At 37.7% G+C, this 27,997-nt stretch overlaps 1 protein-coding gene across 1 annotated transcript; it reads right to left on the bottom strand.

Moving 5' to 3' along the window:
* Nucleotides 1–13: 13 nt before the first annotated feature.
* Nucleotides 14–27,997, bottom strand: TOP2A (DNA topoisomerase II alpha). The gene is made up of 34 exons (XM_084863694.1): nucleotides 27,842–27,997; nucleotides 26,425–26,580; nucleotides 26,089–26,179; nucleotides 25,481–25,544; nucleotides 23,515–23,660; nucleotides 22,992–23,089; nucleotides 22,675–22,887; nucleotides 22,355–22,528; nucleotides 22,076–22,177; nucleotides 21,834–21,971; nucleotides 20,030–20,168; nucleotides 18,727–18,884; nucleotides 17,863–17,988; nucleotides 17,430–17,540; nucleotides 17,181–17,286; nucleotides 16,979–17,088; nucleotides 16,662–16,754; nucleotides 15,572–15,686; nucleotides 15,347–15,468; nucleotides 13,773–13,921; nucleotides 12,500–12,731; nucleotides 12,179–12,313; nucleotides 11,868–12,068; nucleotides 11,493–11,688; nucleotides 8,452–8,543; nucleotides 8,192–8,350; nucleotides 7,987–8,070; nucleotides 6,707–6,889; nucleotides 5,433–5,523; nucleotides 2,966–3,118; nucleotides 2,604–2,727; nucleotides 2,444–2,487; nucleotides 1,522–1,721; nucleotides 14–960 (listed from the first exon to the last, which is right to left on the bottom strand). Exons 1-34 carry the CDS (start codon nucleotides 27,860–27,862, stop codon nucleotides 838–840), a joined length of 4,449 nt encoding a protein of 1,482 aa, XP_084719820.1. The 5' UTR covers nucleotides 27,863–27,997; the 3' UTR covers nucleotides 14–837.

Raw genomic sequence — 27,997 nt, 5'->3', positions numbered from 1 at the left:
GACAATCAATGGGTTGCAATGTTTAGAATGTTTTATTGTAGTACAAAATTGTTGGAATTAAGCTAAATAGAAATACATAGCAAATATTTACAAGAACATTGATAACACCACTGAAGTCACACAAACGTAAAAGGCAAAAAGGTCTTAAAAAGTTTGCAAGTTGAATATAGAGATTTCCTAAATGGATATAACAGTTCATTTCATTGCTGAGTATGGCATCAATAAAATACACAAGACCTCTGAGTAAATGTTGATCTCAGTTTTCTGCCATCCAGCACTCTATAGAAATTTGCTTTTGGGAAATTCAGACTCAGAGGCAGTAAGAAAAGTCAAAAGTTGAGATAGTCACATAACTTATGGTATAATTTCCTTCTTCCTATTATTGTCTGTGTTGAGGTTAAACAGCAGGGTGTTTTCCTTTAGCTTCTGCTGATATTCTGAAGAATATGAAGCATTTAAACAACTTATTACTTGAACAAAAATTCAAAAAAGGCTGAGTGGGGCGTATATTTTGTACCAGAACTACAAAAATCTATCTGATGGAAAATTACTTATATAACGAAGAGAAAACAGAGAATTAATCATGCTTTATCTCATGTACAGTAGGTAGAAATCAGATTTTAAAGACAAAAGAAAAAACAGACAAAGCAGAGAAAACAATGCCCATGAGCTGGATCACCCTTTAGATGGTGTTATAAAGGGATAAGGGACATTGCCATTGTGGTCTAGACACTTTGATGATTCCAGATTAAAACTCACTTCCCCAAACTAAATTCACAGGGGAGGAAACAAACAAAAAAAGATTGAGGTAATTTTAAATCATTACTTAACATAGTTTTAAAACAGATCTTCATCTGATTCTTCGAGGTACTTAATAGGTTTCTTTGTCCGTCCAGATTTTGCCCGAGGAGCCACAGCTGAGTCCAAGTCCAGTTGGAAGTCACTCTCCCCCTTGGATTTCTAAGAGGAAAGCCAAAGTAATTTGCACATGTTAACCTGAGAGCAGAATTTCAATGTAAAAAATATGTAATCTAAGTCTGAGACAACTCTCATGGACTAAGAGGTATGTATCTATATTACTAAAGTAAATACAGTAAAAGCTAATGAATTGGGATTTAAATTTTCTTACAAATGTGCTAAATTACTAAGAGCATAGCTTGGTTATGTTTTAAATACCTACAGCAGCTCTAACCAGGTTAGCTCAGTGGATAGAGTATTGGCCTGTGGCCCAAAGGGTCCCGGGTTTGATTCCGATCAATGGCAAGTGACTTGGTTGCAGGCTCCTCCTCATCCCGGGCCCTGGTCAGGGCTCGTTCAGGGGCAACCAACTGGTATGTTTCTCTCACATCGATATTTCTCTCTGTCTTTCCCCTTCTCTTCCACTCACTCTAAAAACCCATGGAAAAATATCCTTGGGTGAGGATTAACACACACACACACACACACACACACACACACACACAAACAACAAAACAACTAAAATCTACCCACAGCAAAGAATTAGTTAGGATAAGCACCCACCTTGCTTGTGACTGCTTTAGAAATCATTTTCTCAAAATTAGAATCGGAATCATCAGAAGTGGATGGCTTCCTTTTGCGGCGAATCTTGGTTTTGGGGGGATCAGGTTTTTGAGGGACATCAGAAGTCAAGCTTGGCTCCTTTTTGGCTCCTTTTGGTGCAGCCCTTTTTTTGGCACCTGTAGTGGAGGTGGAAGACTGACCTGCAAGGCAACACAAGCATTCATCATGGCCATGCTCAGATGAATTGTTCTCACTGTAAACTTTCTTTAGCAATCTGTTGACGGCTTATATAAATACAGGAAAATGACAAGAGCTGAAAATACATTAGAGAATCAGTGTTCTTAGGCATCCATTTAAAAAATAAGAATATGTTTTATTTTAAACATTTGCAAACTGTGTATAAATCCTGTTCCGGTCATAGCAACGAGCTAGATAATGTCTGGCATTTTGAGAAACATGCTAATCTTAAACCTTTTGACCACCCTTTGTTATTATAAACATCTATAAAGATTAGATTTGCTTTCATTTGGAATTTAATTTCAATATCAATAGTAAATTTTGGGGATAAAAAATTAAGATTCACTTGTAGCAACTAATATTAGTTAATCCCAATATTATTAACACATCTCTAAGACTTAGGCTTACTTTTTGTCGCTGTCTTCTTTACTGTCAGGTGACCTCCTGGTTCATAGGTCAACTTTCAACCACTGAGGCACGTGGCTGGGCAGCACATTATACTTCAACACCTTAAGTGTAGAACCTCTTTATTTGCAAAATTAAACCTAATGAACAACATCAATGTAATGCTAACAAGAACCCACTTTTATTTTCAAAGGCAGGACTTGGCTAATGTCTGCATTAGAACCCGATGGATCTGGGCACCCAGGAGAGCAGACGCTCACTCCTTTTACTTAATACACACCTGACGTGGCGCTCTTCTGTGGCTTCAGTTCTTTGTCTGTATGTCTAGAAGAAAAAAATTACATCCTGAAAACCAATTCTAAATGTGTCAAACAACAGAGAATACATAATCAGCTATTAAAAATAATCATGATAAAACCCATATTAGAAAAGATACTTACTTTGGGGAAGTTTTGGTCTTAACTGGACTAGCATCTGATGGAACAAAATTTTCATCTTCACTTTTTTTATCAATATCTGAAAAATCTTCATCTGAATCCAAATCCACCGTGAATTTGGCTTTTGCTATTAAAAACATACATATACAAAGAATCAAAGAGGATAACGGTCTATTTGATCCACAGATTGATATAACATTTTATGAAGATTTAAGCTTCAGTTTAATTTCCTAACAGATGATTTAGTTTAAAAAATTTTAATATAATTACTGCTCTAAAATAGAACAATTTCTGGGATTAAGTGCCCTGAAATATATTGGCCATTAAAATCTTAGTGTATCTACATATTCGTCAGTTTTTCTTACTTGCTGCTCTTCGTGGCTCTATTTCTCGTGGAGGGACATCAAAATCGCTTTCATTACCGCTCATATCTGATTCTGAATCAGACCAGGGGTTTCTCTTCTTTCCTTTTTGGATTGGTTTAAATGGCAATGTACTTTGTTTCTTTGCCTTGATACCTAGAAGGGAGATAAAACAACTTTACATATTCTTAGACCCACTTTTCTCTATCATCCATCCTTCAAATATTTCTGGAGCTCTGTGCTAGTATTGGAATACAATGGTGAACACAAACAGAAGTTTCTTCTCATGGAGCATACAGCTTGGTCAATGAACCCCATAATATGTGTTGCAGAAAACAGATGGTGGCGTAGGTGAATCACCTGTATTTGCAGCCTCCCACAGCACATCAAAATTACTAAAATACCGGACAACTATCATTCAGAACCGCCTAGTAGGGGGGCTGAATGGAAGTCCTATAACTAGAGAAGTAAAGAAGAAAGCATACTGACACTGGTACGAGGGGCAGAGGCGCTAAATGGGCTGGAATGCCTCCCACATGTGCCGCTTTTTTATTTATTATTATTTAAAAAATATATTTTATTGATTTTTTACAGAGAGAAAGGGAGGAGGATAGAGAGTTAGAAACATCAATGAGAGAGAAACATCAATTAGCTGCTTCCTGTACCAGCAACCAAGGTACATGTCCTTGTCCAGAATCGAACCCAGGATCCTCCAGTCCACAGGCTGGCACTCTACCCACTGAGCCGAACCAGTCAGCTGTGCTGCTTTTTTATAGGGAGGGAGACAGTCTCTGTGGTTGCTGCCTGTGAGGAGCTAGGGGTCCCAGTCCCATACCAGTCTCCCTTCTCCCCCAGCCCAGGCTCCCAGAGCTGAGAAAAGAAGTCCCCATAACTACAGGCTGTAAAACCCAGCAGGGATTGGGGCTCAGTGACACGGAGACTGCTGGAGACTCAGGTGTTCCTTTTAAAGGGCTGGTGCGGGAAGTGAACTGAATGTCTTGCTTACTCTGAGCTCCAGCGTCAGAATGAGGCTCTGCGGGACCCAGGCACATAAGGGGAGGAACTGGATTGCCTGGCATTGGGGCAGGAACTTTGGGGCAGCTTTCTCCCAGACCTGGGTTCTCACAGGGGTTCCTGTGCTGGGACCTCCCCAGTTGCAGGGCTGACTCATAGCCTTATCTTTTTGCTTCGCCTTGGTTATTCCCTGAGACCCTGCCCCATCTACGGTATTTTGCAATCCCACCCAATCTCTTTGCAGTGGCTTGTCCTTGCTCAAGCTTCAGACTTTGCTAAAATATCTCAAACAAGCTGCAGCTGGGCTTAGCAATAAAAGACGCAAGACCCTGCTGGAGCACGAGCCTAACTTGCTTCATAGCTGCACCTTGCCTGGGCACCTCCAAACCCAATACAAACAGCGCTTGCAGGGTGGCCCTAGAGCCAGTGCTCCCAGGGGACATCTTCAGACCATAGCAGACTATATCTGTACACATCCATTAGCAACGCACTCATGGGGCAGGCTCAGCAAGGACCAAAGTCCCACAGAAGCAAGTCCTGTTCCATAGGAGTGTTTCTGCATAGCAGCTCTCCCACTGTAGCCTAGCTGGTCCTCATAGCCAGTTTGGCCTGGAGGTCAATTCTTCCCAATGAAACAATCCAAATTCCTATCAATTGATGAACAAAACAAAATAGAGTATCTCTACAATGAAATATTATTTGGCAATAAAAATGAAGGAAGTATTGATACATGTTTACTACATAGATGACCCTGGAAAACATTATTCTAAATGAAAGGAGCCAGACACAAAAGAAAACATATTATATGATTTCTATTTATATGAAACGTCTGGAATAGGTAAATCTAGAGATAGAATTAGATTAGTGGTTGCCTAGGGAGAGGAGGAGTTGGGAGGAAATAGGGAGTGACCTTCAATGGGCACAGTGTTTCTTTTGAGGGGGCAAGAAATTGTTCTAAAACTTTGGAGAATACCAGAACCATTCATTGGTCCACTTTAAAGTGTGAATTTGGCATGTCAATATGTCAATGAGGAAGTTAAACAAAGTAGATACTCAACAAAGGCATTAATCTTAAACTCTAGGGATAATACAAACATGACTAAGATGTGATCAGTATACTCAAGCTTTTAACTGGCTAGAAGGCAGAATCTAATGAACTGAGTTTGTTTTCTTTGTATCCCAACTGAGGAATCAAAGTTGCCAAATTAACAAATATTCATTACAAAATGATCTCTACTCAAACCAAATCCCCAAAACAAAGTTAGTTAGGTTCAAACTACTTCAGATGTAGCTCTCTTTCATGTCATACACTAAGAATTTATTGAGGTTCAAACTACTTCAGATGTAGCTCTCCTTCATGTCATGCACTAAGAATTTATTGAATATCTATGTGGAATGTGATAGGTAACAAACACAATTTTATCTCAACTTGACCATTTCCTTAAAAGTTTAATACCTGGTTCTCTTTTCTGTTTCTTCTCTAATCTTTGTTTTAGGCTTCCTGGTTCCACACTGTCCTCTTGAGGGCTTCCTTCAGTATTTTCATTCTAAAGGACAGCAAGATGAGAATGGTCAAACTCTGTCAAATTTTATTACAGTAGAACCTCGATATAACATATATTCGGGAGAGGGGGGGTGCCTGTTAAAGCTGAAAGTCCATTATATAACAAAATAGATTTTCTGAATGTGCATATTTAAAATTTGTCAAATTAGTGAGTTTATCCGTTTTCACTTGTGTAGACACGTTTGTGTAGTTAGAAGTTTAATGTCACAGAAAAATTTATATATTGAATAGATCTAATCAACGTGTGCCTTCACCCATCACTTCGAGTAAACAAGTGCACACTGGTGGGGCATGCCTTAGTACATGTCAGAACATTGACTTAGCATGTATTAAAACTACTGCAGAAAGTCACGCCGCTGACAAGAGAACCAATTACCTTATACAAATGCAGTGTGAATACTTGCTAATCATGCATTGAATATTGTTTATGAGCAGTGACACTTTGATTTAAATATGTAGAGTATAGTTATGGAAATGTAATCTTTATTTATGCTATCAAAATCACTAGTGTTTTTCCCAACCTATAGCCTATTCCCTAAAATTTGTTAAAAATAACAATGAATTAACAAAAAATATAACTTGTTAACTTAATTATAAGTAAATCTTGGTTAAAAGCATTTAAAAGTTAATAAGGTGTTAATTTTCACATGTGACATACAGACTAGAAATTTTGTCCATTTTGAGGTCTGCAAAAATCAAGGGTTTACTGTACTTAGAATAATATAAGGTCAAGTATACAAATCTATATCAGGTCAAAGAGTGATTTTCTTTGGGTCTGGTTAAGAACTCTGAATAGGTATAAGTATGACTTTTTCAAGATATTTAAACATTAAAAAAATCAGGCTAATAAGAAAGGAATGTTATACCCTGGCTAGGCAGCTCAGTTGCTAAAGAGTGTCATCCTAATATGCCAAGGTTGTGGGTTCAATCCTCAGTCAGGGTACATGAAAGAATCAACCAATGAATACATAAATAACTGGAACAAACCAATGTTTCTCTCTCTCTCTCTCTCTCAAATCAACCAATATATTTTTTTTTTTTTAAAGGAATGTTATGACTAGATAGAGGATAAATTCCAAACTATGGGAGTAGAAAACATAATTTGTTCAATTTTATGTGAAAATAAGCTTACAGTGTTTTATGTATAATGTTTTCAGGAGTATTACCTTAATTTTCCTTTTAATCTTCTTTTCTGCCTCTGCTTTCATCTCTGTGGTCACCATGGGGACGACTCTTTTTCCACTTGGGGAAGGCAAAACTTCAGCCATCTGTGTTTTTTTCCCTTTTCCTTTCCCCCCTTTCCCAGGAAGTCCTACTTGTTCATCTTGTTTTTCCTTGGCTTCAACAGCCTAAAGAGGGGATAGAAGAAAGCAAGTTTATAAGCTAAAAAAGGCATTATAACATCTTTATTACTTTATAGGGAGAGCATAAAAGGTAGCAATTAAATGGGTTTCAACTAGTTATATCTTAAAATAAATTTGTGACAACCTGTTCCATAGCTAAGGATACCACTACAACATGAAAATATAAATAATTAAGACACACTTTAAACAGTGTGGGTATAGAAGACTGGGTTTGACTCTGGATTTTACCACTGAAATTTTCTGAGGATAAAAAGAGCAAAGTACGTTAGGGGTAAAATTTGTAAACTGAAATAAAAAATAAGGATGTAATTCTAGTCATGTATACTTATCCAATCCACTGATTATAAGCTGCACATCATACTGAATGCAATAATATAAATTTCCATGTTAATCCTTTTAACTTCATTTATGAAATGCTTTTTCTTACGTCAAAATGTAGGAAAACCGAATAGTGAAATTAACAAGATCTTCGAAACTACTAATTAGCTAGCCCTGAAGATAAACTGTTTCTGTCCTTTAGGATGATTTGGAGGACTGGGTTGGGTTGATCTTCTTTCACATTTAATTTTTTTTTTTTTAATATATTTTTATTGACTTTTTACAGAGAGGAAAGGAGAGAGATAGAGAGCTAGAAACGTCGATGAGAGAGAAACATTGACCAGCTGCCTCCTGCACACCCCCTACCGGGGATGTGCCCGCAACCAAGGTAAATGCCCTTGACCGGAATCGAACCCGGGACCTTTCAGTCCGTAGACCAACGCTCTACCACTGAGCCAAACCAGTTTCAGACACATTTAAATTCTTATCTTCTTAGTCCCATTAGGTCAAAAATCAACTCTTGCCCTCCTTTCCTTTTCCTCTTTGTCCAGAAACTTCCAGATTAGTATGTCCCCAGCATCATTTACTTTATTCTATTTAGTTTAAAACAGTTTGTTCTTTTATGTGTTATCTTGGAATATTTCATTTTTTACCTCCATATTCTTTCTACTGCTAATTGTGAAATTTCTTGATAAAGAGGTATATTGATAGAATCTATTGTTTCATTAGTAAAAGTTCTAAAATGGACATTATAAGCTACACACCTCTAGCTCTTCAATAAAAGCAGCCAAGTCTTCTTTCCACAAATCTGATGGACTCTTTCTCTTTAATGTTTCCAGCTCTTGTTCCTTCATAAGATAGTCAGCAAATTAAGAGTTAATTTATATGCATAAACAACATTTTCATGAAGCACACGCTACTTTCACGGTTAAAACATAACTAAGCAAAATGTACCATCCATCAACTCACTTTTTCATTTCTTTGTTTACACAGTTCATCTTTCTTTTCTTTAGTTAGGTACCACAGAGGCATATCAAGAAGGTAGTTGAAAGTTGGTCCAGTTGTAGAGTCACTTTTCTCAGTTTCCTTTTCATTGTCACTCTCTTCATTTTCTTCTTCTTCTGTAACCTATGGGAAGAATTAAAATGTAGTTTTAATAGGAAATGTGAAACATAGACACAAGATTATACAGCCTTAATAATATATAAAAATGTTAACCAAGAAATTACCTTTTGCTGGGCTTCTTTCCAAGCCTTCACAGGATCCGAATCATATCCCCTCTGAATCAAAACTTTAATTAATTCTTTTTTGGGCTTATTTTCTATTTACAAAAACATAAACAAAGGTAACAGTTGGTTTTGAGTAATATTTTAGGAAAGTAATAAGATCTTACCATACTAATTCAAAAAGATTAGAACTGGAAACAAGTAAACTATTTTTATTTTGCATTAATTTGTACATTCTGATATATACAGCTGACCCTTGAACAATGTGGGGATTAGGGGCACCAACCTCCTGAATAGTTGAAAATCTCCATGTAATATGATTCCCCTACTACTTAATTCTAATAGTTTACTGTTGACTGGAAGCCTTATCAATAACGTCAACAGTCGGTTAACACATATTTTCTGTGTTATATGTATTGTATACTGTATTCTTAAAATAAAGCTAGAGAAGAGAAAATATTAAGAAAATCATAAGGTTCATCTTTTTTTTTTTTTAAACTGTCACAAACCTTCCAGAATTTTCCAAAATATTAAAAAAATTAGTGTACCCACACAGTTCAAATTTGTGTGGATCACCCTGGCCAGGTGGCTCAGTTGGTTTGAGCATCATCCTGTACACCAAAAAGGTTGTGGGTTTGATTCCCGGTCAGGTGTGTATTGGAGGCAACCTAAGAATAATATTTCCCTCTCAAATTAATGTTTTTTTCTCTCTCCTCCTCCTCCTCTAGCTCTAAAAAATCAATAAAAATGTATCCTTGGGTAAGGGTTAAAAAAAAAAAAAAAAAAAAAAAACACCAAAAAAAAAATCCCATGTTGTTCAAGGGTCAGCTACAGTCAAGTATTCTCCTTAAAACCAGTGATTTTAAACCTTTTTCATTTCATGGCACACATAAACTAATTACTAAAATTCTACTGTACATAAAATTTTTTTTTGCTGACCTAACAAAAAAAATAGGTGTAATGTTAATTCATTCACACTGGACAGCTATTGTGTTGGCTGCTATCATTTTTTAATTTGACAATCTAAGGGAAAGTGGTCAGTGCCCCTGACTAAATAGTCAGGAATTGCATTTTTAAAAATTCTTGCAGCACACCAGTTAAAATCACTGCCCTAAAATACTGAAAAATGTAAATTGCCACAAGAGGGCAGTCAAACCATATGAGATTATGATCTAATCATAACTCTTAACAAAAGATAATCCAAATATTTATTTTTGTTTTATGGACCCTGGTTTTTAAAAATTTCAATATCTGATCAGGCAAGTTTTTAGTGCCACCATCCAAATGTTGATATTTCCATGTTGCATTTGTTCCCCTTTTCTTACAAAAAAAAATTAAAAATTAATTTTTTTTTTTTTAAAAGTTTACTGATTTGAGAAACATTGATCTGTGCTCCACCTATCCATGCATTCATTGGTTGATTCTTGTATGTGCCTTGACTGGAGCTCAAACCTGCCACTGTGGCATATCAAGGTGACACTATCTGAGCTACCTAGCCAGGGCTCATTCCCCTTTCCTATAAAACCTCTCTTCCAATGTTTACAGTAGTCAATATAACCTTTGCTTTTTGTTTTTCTTTGAGTCATTTCTAATATTACTTATTTTAGCCTTGAAATAATAGCTGTGAAATTAAGGGGCTGATATACTAGTGTTATTTTTAAAAATATTCATGAAATCAAAGACGTAACAAATTAAATATTTTTGTGTAACAGCAAAAAATTTCCTGTAATCACTAGGAACTCGTGTTGTCATGTTTTGGGGGATTTGCTACTATAACCTAGTAGCAGGAGTTAGTTGCCCAGCTTTCCTAGTTAACCTTGGTCAGAACTAAGCTATACACCCCCCCCTCCCGCTTGTGTGTGTGTGTGTGTGAGGTATTACGAATTTATTTGATCATCCAAACACCAGTTGGCTGAACCTGGATGGCTCCAACCCACCTTCCTTTTATTTCAAGTTTCTTGGTCAATGAAACCCCTGAATCCCCACCTCAAAAAAAAAATTTTTTTTTAATTGAGAAAGGAATGGAGAGAACTGATCCATTGCCTCCTGCATGTGCCCGACCAGGGGTGGACCCTGCAGCCTGGGTATGTGCCCCAAACCTGCCGCCTTTTGGTGTAGAGGCCGATGGTCCAACTGAGCCACACCAGCCAGAGCTAGAATGTCTGTAAAAAATCCCTAAGACATGACCTTTCAGGCTTAAGTACACAATTTACTTATAATAGAAGCCATTTATAATCTTACTTCAAAAGCCCTTTATCCTGTACTAGAGGCCCGATGCACGAAATATGTGCAAGAGTAGGACTTTCTCCCCCCAGCTTCTGGCACCAGCTTCCTTCACAGCCCCGGCTTTGTCCAGATCATCTGGAAAGACGTCTGGTCGAGTTAGCATATCATTCTTATTATTATAGATAATTACAGATAAAAGCCTAATATGCAAATTAACCAAATGGCAGAACAAATGGCTGCTATGATGTACACTGATCACCAGGGGGCAGATGCTCCACACAGGAGCTGCCCCTTGGTGGTCAGTGCATTCCCATAGGGGAAGCACTGCTCAGCCAGAAGCCAGGCTCACAGCTGGCGAGCGCAGTGGCGGGAGCCTCTCCTACCTCCATGGCAGTGCTAAGGAGCAGCGAGCAGGCAGGCAGTAAGAAGCGAGGGGTCCCAGACTGCAAGAGGGATGTCTGGCTGCTGGGCTGAGGAACCCTCCCCTGCCTCCAAGTGCACGAATTTCATGCACCGGGCCTCTAGTTTCCTATAAGACTTTTCTCTTGATCAATTAGTTTACATAGGAACCTCTTCTAGCTCTTTTCTGTCTAAATGTCAACTAAATCTTGAATTCTCAACATGTTCAATCTAGTAAAAACTGTCTTTCAAACTATAAGACACCTAATTAAGTTATTTCAAAGAAATGCTCATTTAAGTAGCCAGCCAACTAAATGGATTCTGTGCTCCCTCCCCACCATTACTCTCTCCAATAATGTTTAAAGGAAGTTTGGCACAAATGTAGTTTAGTTCAGACAGTTATTATCCCCAAAACATACCAATGATTATTTTGCCATCTATTTTCTCTAAGATAAAGCGGGCCTGATTGTTCAGTTTAGCAGATTCAGCGCCAAGCATTCCTAGAAGCCATTCTTTTCTTAATCCATAATATTTAAGCCTGAGTTCATAGAAGTCTCTTAGAATATCAAGCACTGTTTCATATTTCTTTAAACAGCCTACATGATCAAAAAGCACCTGGAAAAAAAACACACAAGAGTAGAGTTAAGAATAGCTAAATTGGCTAAACTTTAATGATTTTAGAGAAATGACTTTATTCTTTTAAAATATAAATGTAGACTATGATTTCCTTTTAAAATTGGTATTATCTTCTTAGTATAAATTGTAAACATATGGATCTATCTCATAAGACATACCATAGAGTTGCATGTAAGACTAGTTTGGAGTTTGAAGACTTTGTGTAGTCCAACTCTCTCAGCCTCAGCCAGTTTTTCTTCAGTCATCTTCACAACAAACTTCACAGTGGTATCTGTATGGTATTCCCTATAATCTGTTATGAGAGGTGGCGTCTTCTCAGTGCCATTCAGCATGGGTTCTAGCACCTGTTCTTTGTATGTCTAAAGAAATAATCCTTTTGTAAGTATCTGAACACCAGCTCCTAAATAGTTAACAAGCATTACAAAAAGCATTTGGCTGATCACACACACATGACTCCCCCATTACTTACCTGGGTCCATGTTCTGATGGGAAGCTCTGAGATTTCAATGGTTGTGGAATTAAGAATAGCCACTTCACCACAAATCACATATTGATTTGGAGCCAGCTCTTCAATAGTACCCTTGAAGTTCTTATAACTTGGAAGCTAAATTGGTATTTAAAAAAAGAATGTTTTTTAAATGTGACACTAAAAACACAAATCACAATAGCATAAGACAATAAATCTAACATTTCAGTGTGAAATTGTATACTTATAGCCTCTTTAATCATATAGTCTACTGAATTGAAACCAGAGGAAAAGGAACATTCCTAATAAACACAAAATAGTTACCATTGGCAAAGGTTCTTCTCCATCCATCAGACGCCTGATGTTATTCACAACTTCACGAATATCAAAGTTGGGGATTTTGCAGGACCACCCAGTACCAATTCCTTCAGCACCATTTATCAGCACCATGGGTATAATGGGAATATACCATTCAGGCTCCACACGTTGGTTGTCATCATATAAGAACTTTAATGTGTTATCATCTTTTGGTGGAAATAACAACCGAGCCAAAGGACTAAAGGAAACAATCAAAGAATGTTATTTTACAAAATTACTGGCTTTGGTATTTAACTTTAATGAAAAGGACATATGCTACCTCATATCAATACATGGCTTTACCTCAGCTTTACTTGCTAATGTTCACTTAACAATATTTATTGAGCACTTTCATTGTGCCGGCACTACAGACTTAACTCTCAGCTTCCAAGGAGCTCACATTCTAATATAGGAGCTAGACAATGAACTTAGATTTTGTAGGGGGTGCAATAAATGCTAAGAAGAGAAATAAAGTAGGTAAGAGTGATTGAAGGGGTGCAAGAAATGGTAGGTACTTTGACAGGATAATGTTTGAGAAGAAAAGAAATCAAGAGAATCAGCCGGGAAGTTATCTGCAGAAAGAGTATTGCCAGCACAATGGACCAGTAAAGTAAAGGCCCTGAAGAGGGAGTATGCCTGGCATGTATAGACAAAGAGGCTAGGTGTGTTCATGCAGAGATAATATGAAATGGAATAAAAAATATGGGGAGTGGACTTCAACTGTGGTATTAAGGAAGAATCAAGCCCTTTATTATGCAAATTCTCCAGCAAGGTCTCTCAAACTTGACACTAATGACATTTTGGGTTAGATAATTCTTTGTTGGGGGAGGGTTGTCCTATGCATTGGAGGGTGTGTAGTAGTATTCCTAACTGCTGCCCACTAGTTGCCAGTGGCATGGCTCTCCTAGTTATGACAATCAAAAATTGCTACATGTCTGGATAAAAGAAAATATAAGAAATGTATGTAAAAGCATTTATATTGTAGTTTCACAAGGAAATAATACTTCTAAAGGATACAAAGGCTATGGCTATCAAACTGAAATAGAATTTTGTCTTTCTGCTCATTGCAAAAAGTAGCATAATTAAGCTTTAATGAGTAGTTTTTAAAAAATTAATATTCTAAGCATCTGCATCAAAAGTACATTTTCTGATTGAATTTTTATATTATTTTGTCTACTAAATCTCATATTACTTCAAAATTGAAAATGGCAATTCACTAGAAATTGAAAGCATTACCCACCTGAGCATTGTGAAGATGTATCGAGGACTAGCAGAATCCTTGCCACCATGCAGCCTGGTACCAAACTGACCAATGGGCTGCAGGAGGTTCAGATTATTGCTACCCACAAAATTCTGAGCCAAATTGATAATGGTCATCATTAGTGACATCTGGGGAAGGAAAGATTTGTTAATCTGATCTGTAGAGTTTTAATAATACATACCCATTATTATGACTAAGCCTCACTATAATCCTATAAGGGTTTTATGAGATATAGATGTTTACTGATTTTTCACAGGTAAGTACATGGCAGATGTAGTGCTTTAACCCAAGACTTAGGGCTCCAAATTCAGGGTTCTTGCCTTCCAATAATTTTAATCAAGAAAGGCACAGCTCCTTTCTTCATTCAGAGTAGAATAAAAAACTACTTAAGTTACAATATTTCACTCATTTCTAATCTAGCATGTATAACTTTATTCTATAGTTGTGTATTGTCCCTCTTGATTATACTGTGATTATACCTTGAAGTAAGATACATATTTGACTTATCTTTTGTACCTGGTGCATGGTAAGCATTTAACAAATCACAATCATTTACTAGGTCCCCACTATATTTTATTATTTTTTTAATAATAGTTTTATTGATTTTTAGGGAGAGGAAACATCAGCGTGAGAGCATAACTTCAATCAGCTGCCTCCTGCATGCCCCCTACCGGGGAGGAGGCTACAACCCAGGTATGTGCCCCCAGCCAGACTCAAACCAGCAACCTCTCAATGCACGAGACAATCCCCAACCAACTGAGCCATAATGGCCAGGGCTACCACTATATTTTTGAAAGCAACAAGCAAGACATTTAAAGTTTAGAAACTTATAGACAATCTAGTTCTTTAAAAAAACAATTCAATCACAAAATAAAAATGTATGTTTGTATAAAGTCAAACAATTCAGATATCTATAACAAGTTGGAATATCGCTCTTTTTAACTTCCAGGGCTAATAACAGTCAATAACTTTGAACCTATTGTTCTAGACAATTTGCTTTAAGTATTATTCTACCCCCTTTTCCCCCAGCTGACAATAGGACATGGACATTCTTCAATGTTAGTATACACAGCTTTACTTGTTATATCAATGATGCTATGCATAGATGTGTCACAGTTTATAACAATTTCCCAATCATTGGACACTTTTGATGTCTAAATTTAACATCAAAGTTATAACAAACATCTTTGAACACAGATCCTTGCGGACTTATGAATATCCTTACAGGAATATTTTCAGAAATAGATTTGTTAGGCCAAAGTGTAAGCACGTATCTACCCTATTTCCCTGAAAATAAGACAGTGTCTTATATTAATTTTTTCTCCCAAAGTTGCACTACGTCTTATTTTCAGGGGATGTCTTATCTTTCAATGCACTAGGTCTTATTTTCGGAGGATGTCTTATTTTCGGGGAAACACAGTAATTTGGCAGATTTCACCAAATTATTCTCTACTACAAATGTACCAGGCTTATATTTTCACTAAGTGTTTGGAGAATAATTTTGCAGATATTCCTACTATAATGCTTTCTGGAAACATAGATTGTGTGTTTACCTCACCATGATGATAAGAGGACATCTCAGCCACTGAACCAGCTAACTGGGCAACCTTCACCTCTCGCTTGTCATTCCGTTTGAAACATGTAAACAAAACCTTTCTCTGACCTGGTTTCAAACCTTCAAAATGAAAGAAGTGCAAATATTAGTATCCTCAATTTAACCATTTCTGGGCATTGATTTCTATGTTATGACAAAAACAGACTAAATAATTGGAACTCACCATCCACCATAGATGGGATAGATCTCTCGTTATCAGAATTTGAGAACAGGATAAGTTCCTTGTTTATGAAGTCATTGTACGTCAGATATGTGGTAGTTTGCCCATACAAGTAATCCTGAGGGACCAAAGAGAGTATTACATGATCTAGTTTAAAATAATGAAACAAAGAAACCTCTCAGTATTTTTAAGATAGTTATTAAGCCCCTTAAAAATTTAGTATTGCCCTCGCTGGTTTGGTTCAGTGGATAGAGCATTGGCCTGTGGACTGAAGGGTCCCTGGTTTGATTCCAATAAAGGGCACATGCTGCGTTGCGGGCTCTATCCTCAGCAGGGGGTGTGCAGTAGGCAGCCAATCAATGATTCTCTTTCATCTTTGATATTTCTATCTCTCCCTTCCTCTGAAATCAATAAAAATATATTTAAAAAATTCAGAAGTATTTAAAAAATTTTTCAGAAGTATTTTGTTTTTTAACCCTTTGCACTCCGCTGTCCCCTCTCAGGGGACATCGGAATTCTAGCATATCACTCAGAAGTCCCCTCTCAGGGGGGACATTGCAGTTTATTAGTGATTACGGGGAATTGAGTTAATTCAACGCATGTTTCCGCCGCAAAGTAGCGTCGAGTAGCTGGTAGCCAATGTCCAGAATGGTTCGGAGTGCAAAGGGTTAAATATATTTTTATTGATTTTTGAGAGAGAGAAGTAAAAACATTGATTGGTTGCCTCCCATATACACTGACAAGGGATCAAATCCACAATTGTATGTGCCCTGACTGGGCATAGAACCAGTGACCTTTTGATGTACAGGATGACACACCCAATCATCAACTGAGCCACACCAGGCAGGGCAGAAGTAATTTTGTTTTAAAGATAAAGCAAATTTAATTACTGCACAATCAGAAAATAGTGCACTGTCTTTGTAATTTCTTTTATGCCGAATACATTTATGTAGCATTCTAAATGAGAATACTTATATAACTATCGATTACTACACTTTTTACTAAAATAGCTACTGAGTAACTTAAATTTGTTATATCAATCCTAAAAGTTCAGTAAATAGTACATTTTGTGGAATATATTTAAAATTTTTACCTCAGGAAGGCCAAGTAGCTTCCGTTGTCTTCTGTCCTCCATGAAATGAGTTAACCATTCCTTTCGATCATCTGTCTGTTTTTTGCTAAAGGCCTATAAATTAGCAGATGAAAAAGATGTCACTGTACTAATAGATTCCAAAATATTTCTTGTATGAAAACAAAAACAACAAAAGCTCAGTTTTCTAAAATATCTGGTTCCTTTCTCTGGGATATGCTTTCTGAAAACATTCTATTATACAAAAATATCTCAACTGACTAGCTAATGCAGTGATTTATAAAACGAGAGTGTATGTATGAAATACAATTCAAACTCACCAAGCTGATTGCAGCATCATCTTCAGGACCAGAATATTTGAATTGGATACGATGTCTTTTCATATCTGCAAAGTATTCTTTAGCTTCTTTTGATGTGCTGGTGCCCAAACCTACATAACCAAGAATACCACGTTATTCCATATAATCTTTTATAGAATGGTATATTACAAAATGAGAATTCTATATGAGTTTCATTACAAACCTTTGTAATACTTGACTTTCCATTTTTTATGATTTGGTGTGGAATTCTTCCATTCTTCAAATTCAGGAAGACTATAGAAAGATATTTCTTGCTTGTTTTTAGACACCTGTGGTAAAGTACACATTGCTGAGGCTTTGCACTGTGCTGCTACTCCTACATACCACCATACTTCACTGGGGTTATGTGTGTATGTAGGCTTGAGAAGTAGGGCCTTAAAATATCCTTTATGTATCTTAGAAGTTAATATACCTTTACAATGGGAGTGATAAATTCCTCCAGAAAACGATGTCGCAGAAGAGAGGGCCAGTTGTGATGGATAAAATTAATCAGCAAGCCTTTGATATGGGAACCATCTTGGTCCTAGAAATATTTGGAAGACCAAACATAGAACTGTTTAGGAAAATTATGAGTGACATATTGAGTAATTTCTCAATTTTTTTCTCCTATGGGGATATATAAAAAAGGCAATTAAATATTCAAAGACTATTCGAATCCAGACTATTAACCTGTATATGTAGTGTACATATGACATAAACATAATACTATATCTGCTTAGATATTGATTAGATAATGACCAGACCTCCAAGTTAAGTAATTTCCTTTCACTGCAGGAAAGCAATGCAACAATAAGGCATGTTTAATTTACTGTAATAATCTATAGTATCTGAAAAGCAAATCTGACCTGATCTGTCATAATCATTATCTTCCCATAACGAAGAGTCTTCAGTGAATCTTCATCTTCATAGTTTTTCTTGTACTGAAGACCCACAATCTTTATGATGTTATTAATTTCGGCATTTTCCATTATCTGAAATGGACATATATTGTTTATAAATATGAAAAGAACAAAGAAATACAATAGTGTATGTTGCCTGGATTTTCTTGAACCCTGGTATTTTAAGTTATTATTAGCCTAATAGAGGCCCGGTGCACAAAATTCATGCACTTGGCGGGTATGTGTGTGTGTGTGTGTGTGTGTGTGTTTCCCTCACCCCAGCCTGTGCCCTCTAGCAGTCTGGGAGCCCTTAGGGGATAGCCTACCAACGGCTTAGACTTGCTCCTATGTGGAGGCAGGAGAGGCTCTTGCCACCTCTGCTGCACTCACCAGCCAAGAACCTGACTTCTGGCTGAGTGGCACTAACCCTCTGGGAGCACACTGACCACTAGGGGACAGTTCCAGGACTGACCACTCCCCCCCACCCCCTTGGTCAGTGAGCATTACAGCAACCAGTTGTTCCACAGTTTGGTTGATTTGCATATTAGTCTTTTATTATATAGGATACTTTAATAACCAGAAAGATCCAATTAAGACATGGTAATAGCCCGGGCCAGGTGGCTCAGTTGTTTGGAGCATTGAACACAAAAAGGTTATGGTTCAATTTCTGGCCAGGGAACACACATAGGTTGTAGGTTCTGTGTATCCAATTTCTTAAAATAACAAAAACTATCTAAAACACATTTTAAAATGCCCAATGAAAGAATGAAACAAGCACCAAGTCCTGCATTATAAAACTATAGCGATTCTGAAGATAGTTTTATATTCTACCTGTTTATGAGAAGCTTCTCGAACATTGAGTATTTTTCCTCTAAGAGGGAAAACCCCGTACTTGTCTCTCCCAACCACACCTAGGCCTGAAACAGCCAAGGTTTTAGCTGAGTCTCCCTCAGTCAGAATAAGTGTGCAGTCAGAAGAGTTTCGGCTCCCTAAAATAAAAATACACAAATTATTGGCACATTTAGTTCAACCTCAAATATTAACTCAGACATGTCGTTAACAGCTTTGTGATAAAACTCAAGTAATTTATAGTTTATAACAAGGGGCTTGGGAGTAAAATGGAGCTAATAATCTATAATAATAAAAGCATAATATGCTAATTAGACCGGATGTCCTTCTGGACAACCTTCTAGACGAAGCCAGGGCTGCAAAGGAAGCCTGGGTCCTGGGTACTAGAAGGAAGCCGGAGCTGGCAGCCGAGGGAAGGAAGGCCTACTCCTGCATGAATTTCGTGTATCAGGCCTCAAGTTAGATATATATTTTAGCTAAAGTTCATAGTAAATAGAAGTCTTAGTTTCTTAGGCTAATTTTTCATTTTATACTGCTGTTAAACATTTATTTGATCATATTATATGAAAAATATTGTTAACGATGGGGTTTATTACATGCTACTCCAAAATATGGTATCTTGGCTTATATTTTAAGCTAAAAGAATTTTAGAAAATGGTAGAAGGAAGATTTCTCTGACTTCATCCCTCTTGAAGCAGGTCATAAGACTCATTGTGAGAGGGGCCCTCCATATATCCAGAGGAAAGGAGCATTCTTAACTTTAAGACTGAGGGACACTGAGAAGAATCTCAGTAAATAGGCCTCATTGAGCTTCCCCAAGTTTATTGCACTTAGCTCATACTCTTTACTTTTCCTATCTTTCCATGACTTTCCCCTCTTCATTAAACCTGGCATAAAAATACCCAGGTTTAATTATTTAATTGGAGCTTCATTTCCTCCTGTGTCATGTAAAGTTTACATTAAATTAATCTGTACACTTTCCTCATGTTTGTCTTCATTAGTATAATTTTCAGACCAAGCCAGGGACCTAAAAGAGTCAAAGTAAACTTTTCCCTTTCTTATAGATCAATATAGAACTTTCTTGTTCTATATCCCAAAACAATCACCTCGACATTATTTTAACTGGAAATGACCTAAATGTTTAATAAAAGGGAATCTACTGATTTTTTAAGAGTAAAAATATTCTCTTTATATTAATTGCCAAGGAAAAAATACTCATGTTTTGCTATTAATGAATAAAACAAATAACTATAAGATTTAAAATTTGGAAACATGAAATGTGTACCTGCATCATTGGCATCATCAAGTTTGGGAATTCCCTTGATTCTGTTATGTTTTACAGCTGAACACTTCTTGTTTAACTGGACTTGAGCCTTAAACTTCACCCAGTTTAGTATGCTTTCTACAATACCACAGCCAATTGCCTGAAAACAAGATTATTTGTGTTAAGGAAGAAGATTTCAGTCAGAAATGTAGAATATAAATAAGCTCCCATAAAAATAATTTAAAGATTGAAAAGAGCCCTCACTGGTTTTGCTCAGTGGATAGAGCTTCAGCCTGTGGAGTGAAGGGTCCTAGGTTTGATTCCCATCAAGGGCACTTGTCCCTATTGTGGGCTCCATCCCCAGTAGGGGGTGAGCAGAAGGCAGCCAATCAATGATTCTCTCATCATTGATTTCTATCTCTCTCCCTTCTTCTCTGAAATCAATTAAAAAAAAAAGTACATTTAAAAATATATATATATTGAAGAGATAGAAATACAATCTCTGGATAGAGGGTGGCACATCTTCCTGTCTCAGTTTATCACTACCGAGGAAGCTGGTTCCATTGGGTTCATCCATTCAATAAATACTTATCGACTACACACTTATATTGTGCCAGATACTGAACTACATGTTGAAAATCTAGCAGTTAAAAAAATTAGAGATGGTCCCTTTCTTCATGGAGTTTAATATACAACAAAGACAAGACAGAAATAAAATGAGAAATCATAAGTATAATGGATGTTATGGATAAAAGAAAAAAATGTGCTGCATATAATAGTGTATGTCAGTGTTATACTGGAACAAACTTAGTAGGGGAGAAGTGTAGAAAGTAAAGGATTTTCTGAGGAAATGACACTGAAGACCTAAAGTAGTTAACCAGATTTAAAGCATTTCAAGGAGAGAAATAAGCATGTGAAAAGTTATGAAAAGGAAGAGTACTTTGCTTTGAAGTAATTTAAAGCCGTAGGGAAAAGTGCCCTGAGATGAGGCTAGAGATGGTCCTGCAGACCAAATTAAGCAATTCAAAGAGTGAAAATCACTCAAAGACTTCCAAAAGAGAGTGAAGACAAAATGTGTGCTTGAACATAAAAAGATTACTCAAGAGCATTACAAAGAAATGACTGAAATTGTATGAATGTTAAGAACCTATTAAGAAAAGAGATGATAATAGAAGGCTACTGAGATATCTAAGAGATGATCCTTTTTTATTACTCCTTACCTGAGGATATTTTTTCCACTGCTTTTTCAGAGAGAGAAGGAAAGTGGGAAGGGGGTGGGAGATAAAAGGGGTAGAAGAGGGAGGGGGGGAAGAGAGAAACATTGACTGGTTGCCCTGCACACAGCTCCAACCATGGACGAGGGGTAAACCTGTAAGTGAGGTATATGCCCTTGGCTGGGAATTGAACCCACAACCCTTCATTGCACGGCCAATGCTCCAATCACCCAGCAACACAGGCCAGGGCCAAGAGATAATTTTTATTAGATAGAGGGGATAAAGAGAAGGCTCCCAGCTTTCTTATGCAACCTAGTGGTTGGTTGGTGCCTTTTTACAAAGATAGGAAATAGGCTTTTTTTTGGGGGTGGGGGACTTCCTTATACGGAGATCAATTGAATATAGAGAGAAGGAACTGATTTTTGAATGTGTGATTGAGAGCAACTTTAGGCATTCAATGTTTGGAAAGTAGATGGGCTGAATTCAGAAGTGATCTAAACTGATTGTGATATGAAATACTATCTATCTATCAATCATCTGCAGAGCTGAAAAACAGTAATGGAAAATAAAGCAAGGTATTTCTATTATTTTATTTTCCGCTATGTACTCACAGCTTTGATGAATTTTTCACTTAATTGGCATGTTGATCCAAAACTCTTGGCTTGTAAAGTCATGTTTTCTTTTGTCTGAGAGTCAAAGGTTGGGTTTTCAATTAAGGCATTCACAAAAACCCACATGTGATTTTTCACCTGCAATAAAAGTTGACATTAAATCACTAAAAAAGTACTCATATTTTATAGCCTGTCTTTTCTTCCTTGCATTTGGAAAAAAGAAAACTGCTAAAATACAATACCTGATGTGCTTTTACTGCAACACCGCCCTTGTTCTTCTTCTTCACAACATCAACAAGTTTAGTCACAATCTGATCAGTTACATAATCAACATGTCTGCCACCCTAATGAGGAAAAATAATTGACTGTAAAGCTCAATATCCTCAAAATTACAATAATCAAGCACAAAAGTCTAATTTAGCTTACTTTATACCAAATTAGCCAAATATCCAAGTTCATTTTATACATATTAAAAAATAACACGTACGAAAATATAATTAATAATTCAAGAATAAAATTACCTTGGAAGTAGCAATGCTGTTGACAAAGCTAATTTGTTGAAAGCCTTTTTCACTCATTGTTAAACATACTTCCCACCTGTGGTTTACTTGTTCATGAATAACTTTCAATGCATTGCCAGTTTCATCTACCTTATCCTTCAAATACATATCCACATAGCTACGGAATCCTTTTACCTGTATAGGAATTAAAATGGTACCAAAAAAATTAGACTGAAGAATAGACTAAGATTTTTTCAAAACTAATGAAATGGTTATTGAATGAAAACCAATTTTGCCTTTGACAACGATCACACATTTCCTCATGTGCAGAAAACACTTACTGGCAGCTTATTTCCATTGAGAAAGACTTTGACATCTTTAGTGCACCCAGCAATATCATATGCTCTTCTAAACATTAGTGCAACAATGTCTTTGTCTAGGCTTTGCATTTTAAATTTAGGCAGATCGGGCTGGAAGGTAATACATGTATAATCTTCTCCATTAAAGGGCTTGAGTTCCATCTCACCAGCTCTCCCCATGTTATCCATCCATGTCTATAAAAGTAAATAGGAAAGATAAAAAATTCGAGTGACCTTACAAATAAACTAGAACTAAATAACACAAATTGCTATAGTACAATATACAACTATTTACTTGCCTGTTTGAACTTTTTTTTGTATTCTCTACTGGCTGTTTCCACAGTAAATTTGGTACTGAATATGTTACACAATTTGGCTCCATAGCCATTTCGACCACCTGGGCAAATAAATAAATACTATTTGTTATCGGATGAACAGGTTCATTTCTTTTTTTTTTCTTTTTAAAAAAATATATTCTATTGATTTTTTACCAAGAGGAAGAGAGAGGGATAGAGAGTTAGAAACATCGATGAGAGAGAGTCGCCAATCAGCTGCCTTTTGCATACCCCCTACTGGGGATGTGCCCGCAACCAAGGTATATGCCCTTGACTAGAATCGAACCTGGGACTTCAGTCCGCAGGCCGACGCTCCATCCACTGAACCAAACTGGTCTCGGCGTAGGTTCATCTCTTCATCACTGGGTAAAGTGATGCAATTATAAAGATTTTAAAACTTTATGCTACAGATAGTCATTTAAGTTTTTTTTTGTTTTTGTTTTGCTTTTTAGCAACAATATGTTTGTTTTTCTCCTCAGCATCCTACCTGTTACTTTCTTTTCATCATCATCATAGTTACTAGAAGTTAAGAGCTGTCCAAAGATGAGAGCTGGGACATACATCTTCTCTACTTTGTGTTCAACAACAGGAATACCTTTTCCATCATTCCATATACTAATTAAATTGTTTTCCCTAAGAAAAGAAGATTGGAATTTGTTAAGCTAGTGCCTAAATATGTATTATATTTAAATATCTTTATTTCTAAAATTCAGTCTTAATTTCTTTATGGCTCTTGTATATATTTTTCTTCTGAAATTTAGCATGAACACTCTTTCCCACCGTGCTTAATTCCTGATACTCCTGAAATAGGAGCTAAGAGGGAAATAAAAATTTAAACCTGTACCAACACCTGGGCTGACACTGATAATGTTGAAAAAACATGAAATTTTAAAATGTTAGGATAGACAAAGGGAAATGACTTATGCTCAATGGAAAGATAACAAAACTTGGAAACTATTATTATATTAATTTTTTCTTTAAAAAAAATTAAATTTATTGGGTGACATTGATTAATATGATCATATAGGTTTCACGTATGAGTTTCTATGTTATAAGACCTGTCTATTGCACAATGTACCCACCACCCAAAATCAAATCTTTTTTTTTTTTTTTAAATATATTTTATTGATTTTTGTACAGAGAGGAAGGGAGAAATAGAGAGTTAGAAACATCAATGAGAGAGAGTCATCGATCAGCTGCCTCTTGCACACCCGTACTGGGGATATGCCCGCAACCAAGGTACATGCCCTTGACCAGAATCGAACCTGGGGCCCTTCAGTCCCCAAGCCGATGCTCTATCCAGTGAGCCAAACCGGTCCCGGCAAAAGTCAAATCTTTGTGTTTGTTTTTTTATACTGCTTTTAAGAGGATCATTGTACTATTTTAGCTCTTAGCTTTCCTATACAACAAATCTCATTGTAAAACAAATATGAAAGGGAAAAACATCAATTGTAAATTTCCCTGCTTACCAATAAAATGCTAAGAATTTATTTGGACTTTGAGTAGGCTAATAAAAAGGTGAATCCCAGGCCAATGAGGCTCAATTGGTTGGAGCATCATCTCATCCTGCAGAAGACAAAGGTTCAATTCCCGGTCAGGGCACATATCCAGGTTGCACTTCAATCCCGGGTGGAGGCAACCAATCAATGTTTTACTCTCACATCCATGTTTCTCTCTCGCCCTCTGCCTTCTCTCTCTCTCTCTCTCTCTCTAAAATCAATAAATATGTGTCCTTGAGTGAAGATAAAAATAAAAAAATGAAACAAGCATTCTGACCACCCACAAATGGACACCCAGCATTTATAATCAGAAATGTTAGATCTCTAGCACCACCTGCTGATTTATTATTTGAATAGCATTATGTGGAGGAAAAAATTCAAAAGCTCTAAACTCCAAAATACTTCAGGTAATTATTGGAGATGTTATGGAAGTATTTAGTGTCTTAAAGCATCATAGTGTCTGTAATTGATATTTAAATTCAGAAAAAATATAGATGAAGCAAATATGGCAAAGTGTTGATAACTGTTGGATCTAGATAGTAGGTATCAGAGATTATTAATTTTAGCACTCTGTCCTGTTTTTCTTTTCTTCAAACTTTTATTTTAAAAAGTTAACTTTATGCCCCATCTGGATGGCTCAGTTGGTTGGGCAGCATCCTATACATCAAAAAGGTTGCAGGATACAGGCTCCCAGCCCACCATGGCGGGACCTCCCGTTCAGGCATATGCCCCGGTTACAGGTTCCATTCCTGTCAGGGCATGTGCGGGAGGCAGTGGATCCATCTCTCTCTTTCCCTCTCTCTCCTCCTCCCCTTCCTCTCTAAAATCAGTAAAAACATTCTAGGTGAGGATTAATAAATAATAAATAAGTCAACTTTACTAAATTCCAAGAAAATGCAACTAACAGTAACAATGAACTATAAGAAACCAAAGACTAATAAGCAAGAGACTTACGGGTCAATTGTGACTTTAATACAAGACATTTTTGGGTCCCTTTGTTTGTTGTCTGCAGCGTTGACTAAAAAAAAAATAAAAAAAAAATACACATTTGTAAAAAATTAAAGTATTTTTAAAAAAATTCCTTAACTATAAGACATAGAAAGACAACATAAACTGATGAACAAAAACAGATCCAGAGACATAGAAGCATCGATCAGGCTGTCGAATCTCAGAAAGAAGGTAGGGGGGAATGGGGGTAAGGAGGAGAGATCAACCAAAGGACTTGTATGCACACATATAAGCATAACCAATGGGCACAGGCAGCAGGGGGATGAGAGCATGAGTGGGAGGGAAATGGGGGGATAAGGACACATATGTAATACCTTAATCAATAAAGAAATTAAAAAATATAGAAAGAAAAATCTCAAGCAAAAGAGTAGCACCAACAAGGTGTTAATTCAGCAATTTTTACTCATAGTACTGTTTCTAGGAAAGAATTCAATGTCACTGCATCACTTCTCCCAACAACTGAAATGACAGCTCTGGGTAAGAGGGTTTGCTAGGAATGAAACTTCTTATAACGGATCTGACCAGATGATCTTTACGTACGTGAATTTACTCACCTAGAATCTCATCAAAGATTTTGTACAAACCAGGAACAAAAGTGACTTCCCTATAGTTAATGCCAATATCTTCATCGTAAACCCACATTTGCTAGAAATAAGGCAAAGGGACATAGTTATTTTTACCCTATATTTATTCTGTCTCATCATCATGATTACTGTAAGTTCTTCTGGAAAAATACACACACACATACACACACACACACACACACACACACACACAATAGTTTAGGCTAATTTCAGTGGACACTCAAAGCACGCACAGGTATAGAAAATTAACCAGGAAAAGCACACATTTAACTACGTGGTCACTGCGTTTCAGGGGCTTGGTTGTACCTGGGTCACTAATTCCACAGAGCCAATGTAGGTGTCTGGACGGAGCAAAATATGTTCCAATTGCGTTTTCTTTTGATAGATTCTTTCAATAGACAGTCTTTTCTTAGCATCTTCATTTTTCTTTGTCTTGCTGATTTGCATATTCTCATTTATAGGCTAGCAATTTAAAAAAAACGGTGAAGAAAAGGGAAGTTTAATTATAGGTTTATCAGAAACTATGATCATGTCTATAGTAACGTGCTTAAGCGCACTAACAAACCACAGTCTCCGGGTGGGCTTGGGTGGAGCTTACATCTTTTTGCACAGATTTAAGGTCACTGTGGCCGGGTTCCTAGGTGTCTGTCCATTTCTCACAGGTGAATTACCTCATTTCTAGGTGTCTGTCCGTTTTCACAGATGTGTTACCTCACTATGTGTATGTGACAGGGAACTATTCCCATGTTTTAAATATCATCAATGAAATACACCCACTTCTTGCATCTACACTGGGTACGGGAGGATACCCAATCAACTGAGTGCCTACTGTGTCCCCAGTCAACTGAGTGCCTACTGTGTCCCCAGTCAACTGAGTGCCTCAACTATGTACCCAATCAACTGAGTGCCTACTGTGTCCCCAATCAACTGAGTGCCTACTGTGTCCCCAGTCAACTGAGTGCCTACTGTGTCCCCAATCAACTGAGTGCCTACTGTGTCCCCAGTCAACTGAGTGCCTACTGTGTCCCCAGTCAACTGAGTGCCTACTGTGTCCCCAGTCAACTGAGTGCCTACTGTGTCCCCAGTCAACTGAGTGCCTACTGTGTCCCCAGTCAACTGAGTGCCTACTGTGTCCCCAGTCAACTGAGTGCCTACTGTGTCCCCAGTCAACTAGTGCCTATGGTGTCCCAGGCACACACACAATCGATGCTGGCTCGGCAGCACGCGTTTGGGCGGCCATCGGGGGGCCGCGTTACCGCGGTGAACAAGGGATGGGCACATTTTGAACAACCGGGACCTGCCGGCCCCCCGTGGGGACACTGCGCCCAGCTCGGCACTTTTCAAGGTCAGGACCGTTCAATCCCCTTCTCAACCGGAGGGCAGGAGAAAAACATCACTGGTTCTGTGGGAATTCGCAAGCGGGCCATTACACCACAGAGCGACTAGAGGGGCCAATTGCATCCTGTGCCTGGAAACCGTTAAGACAAAAGACACCCCGAGAAGCCAGGGAAGCCGGTAACACTTCACTATCAGCACCGCAAAGGGTTCCCCCCTTTTCACGATCACACGCAGCGCAGGAGGCGGGGGGGTCCACACAGAATACAGACTCCCAAGCCCGTCGTGGCGGGAGGGACCCCAGCCCGGGAGTCTCACCCCTGACGGGGCAGCCGGGGAGCTAGCGGGCCGCGCTGACTCCACAACCCGCCTCCTCCGCGAGCTGTACCTGCAATGGTGACACCTCCATGGTGACGGCCGTGGAAAGGGCTCGAGAACCCTGCAAGCGACTGAACCGGCAGGACCCACGAGACCAGCGCGGAGCGAGCGGCTTCTCCACACACGCTCGTCTCGTCGGTTAGGTTAGGTCGGCAGCTCCACTGCG

The sequence above is a fragment of the Pipistrellus hanaki genome, assembly GCF_964339955.1.
Source record: "Pipistrellus hanaki genome assembly, chromosome: 16".
NCBI lineage: Eukaryota > Metazoa > Chordata > Mammalia > Chiroptera > Vespertilionidae > Pipistrellus > Pipistrellus hanaki.
Note: the sequence above shows the minus strand (reverse complement) of the source record. Positions and strands in the feature narration are given on the sequence as shown.